This window comes from Erpetoichthys calabaricus, chromosome 5, assembly GCF_900747795.2.
Source record: "Erpetoichthys calabaricus chromosome 5, fErpCal1.3, whole genome shotgun sequence".
NCBI classification, from domain to species: domain Eukaryota; kingdom Metazoa; phylum Chordata; class Cladistia; order Polypteriformes; family Polypteridae; genus Erpetoichthys; species Erpetoichthys calabaricus.
In genome coordinates this window covers 32856087-32858436 of record NC_041398.2, presented here as the reverse complement: position 1 = coordinate 32858436, position 2350 = coordinate 32856087, and the positions used below count along the sequence as shown (strand labels likewise).

General features: G+C 38.1%; 1 gene segment (V, D, J or C); it reads right to left on the bottom strand.

Annotated features, from left to right (window-relative positions):
- Nucleotides 1–716: 716 nt before the first annotated feature.
- On the bottom strand, nucleotides 717–1307 carry LOC114651609 (immunoglobulin kappa variable 4-1-like). The segment is given in 2 exon segments: nucleotides 717–1048; nucleotides 1160–1307. Coding segments are annotated over 2 exon segments (366 nt in total).
- Between the last annotated feature and the right edge of the window lie 1043 nt (nucleotides 1308–2350).

Below are 2350 nucleotides of genomic sequence, written 5' to 3'. Positions count from 1 at the left end.
TGCAATTCTGAACAATGCTGCACATCCTGTTTCTGATACACTAAAATTCGAGGACTTTCAGCCAACTAATTATTCATCAGAAGTGTCTCAAGAAACGCTTCGAAGGCTCCCTTATAACAGCATTATGCCTGCTTAATGCCTCACTGTGACGTTGTGACAATGAGGGCAAGTCAGAAGTTTTCTTTCTTTTTAATTTTCTTGCTTTATTGTAATTCTGGTGTGTGTTAAGACCAAACAATGTGTGTATATTTATTTTTTAATTATTTGCTTATCTACCTTTGTATGTATTTATTTAAAGAGCTTCTATATGTAAACAATATCTATCTATCTATCTATCTATCTATCTATCTATCTATCTATCTATCTATCTATCTATCTATCTATCTATCTATCTATCTATCTATCTATCTATCTATCTATCTATCTATCTATCTATCTATCTATCTTAAAGAATTAATCTATCTATAAAGGCAATTTCTTACTTGTAAACAACATTATCATTTGTATAGTGTATCATTGGATAATTAAAAACTTTTGACTTGTTATTTTAATATTTCTAAACTTTTCCAGAATGGGTCATTTTTACATGTTCCTCACATCTCTATGGTCCTCCGAGCTCTCGTTTTTTTTACTTTCTCAGGTGACTCTAAAGTCAATGACTTCTCAGCCCCAACATAAGTAAAAACTGCAGCTGTACACAAATGTAAAGGAAGTTTTTGTACGGCTGTGTTTCACTGTGTGAGAGGATAGCTGTAGCCCTGCTGACAGTAGTAATGTCCTGCATCTTCTGCCTGCACATTACTTATGGTCAGTGTGTAATCAAGTCCAGAGCCACTGCCACTGAAACGACTTGAGATCCCAGACTGCAGAGTGCTTGACCAGTAGATCAGAAGTTTTGGAGCTTCTCCTGCTTTCTGCTGATACCAGGCAAGATTTTTATAGCTGCCAGTAATGGAGCTGCTGGCCTTACAGTTAATGCTGACAGTTTCTCCTGGTCGTGCAGACAGACTTGAGGGAGACTGAGTCATGATGATATCTCCAGAGGACCCTGGATAAGAGAGAATAAAGTACAATTAATTTAATTAGTTTGCACAGAAACAGTTGCAGTTTTACTTAGTTGAATTCACATAACAGGAAAGTTATTTTTTACAGCTCTCACCTTCAATTAAAAACAAGAGGGTCACCAAGAAAAGAAGTGACAAATCCATCTCCACCAAATCTTACAGGCAGGTTTAACTGACCCCATCTTAGTGACTTCACTCTTTAAATCTCTTGAGAAGTGCAGAACGTATGCAAATGGAGAAGGGGAGAAAACAGAGGAAATGACAAGATAGTCAAATTATTGTCACTGTACAGTTTGCATGTTCTTTGTGGTTTTTCTCTAAGATGTGCGTGTTAGCTTGATCGTCTACTATAAATAGGCCTGAAATAAACCTCTTACATTGAAACCAGGTTTGGCTCCTGTCTTATTCCGTACTGATAACACAAAGTGATTCTTCATTTTATTTATTTATTTTTTGTAAACTTTGTTTTGGATGCTCAGTAACATATTAGTTAATGCAAGGACCAATCACTGTCTCTCAAAATATTTATTTTCCTACTGTATATGCAGTGAATTTTCTTCAGGGACTGCAATTTCTTTTCAAAGACTTACAAATTACTTCAGGCTGTGATTCTAAACATTTCCTGTGTGAGGTATAGACAACAGTCAGCAAAGCTGTCTCAGTGGAATGACCCCTCTGATAGCCTGACTGGTTAGGATCAAACAATTTCTCATGTAGACGGAAGAAAGAGACTTGATTAGAGAAAGCCATTCAAGTGCTTTGAATAGAAAGAAGAGGAGAGAGACTGATCTGTTATTACATATTGGGGCTTTATGAGGAGAGGTGTTAGTATGGTCTGTTTGAAGACATTTGGTTATGCCCAGTGAAGTAATGATGATGTCTTTGACTACAGAAATGAGTCTTCTTCTTCTTCTTTCGGCTGTTCCCATTAGGGGTTGCCACAGCGGATCATCTTCTTCCATATCTTCCTGTCCTCTGCATCTTGTTCTGTTACACCCATCACCCGCATGTCCTCCCTCACCACATCCATAAACCTCCTCTTAGGCCTTCCTCTTTTCCTCTTCCCTGGCAGCTCTATCATTAACATCCTTCTAGCATCTCTCTTCTGCACATGTCCAAACCAACGCAATCTCACCTCTCTGACTTTGTCTCCCAACCGTCCAACTTGAGCTGACCCTCTAATGTACTTAGAAATGAGTAAGGGAGAGATAACCTGGAAGAGGTGTGAGGGAATGATACTGAGAGGACAAAAAATGAGGATGGAAAAATCAGTGGTGGAGAGCAGT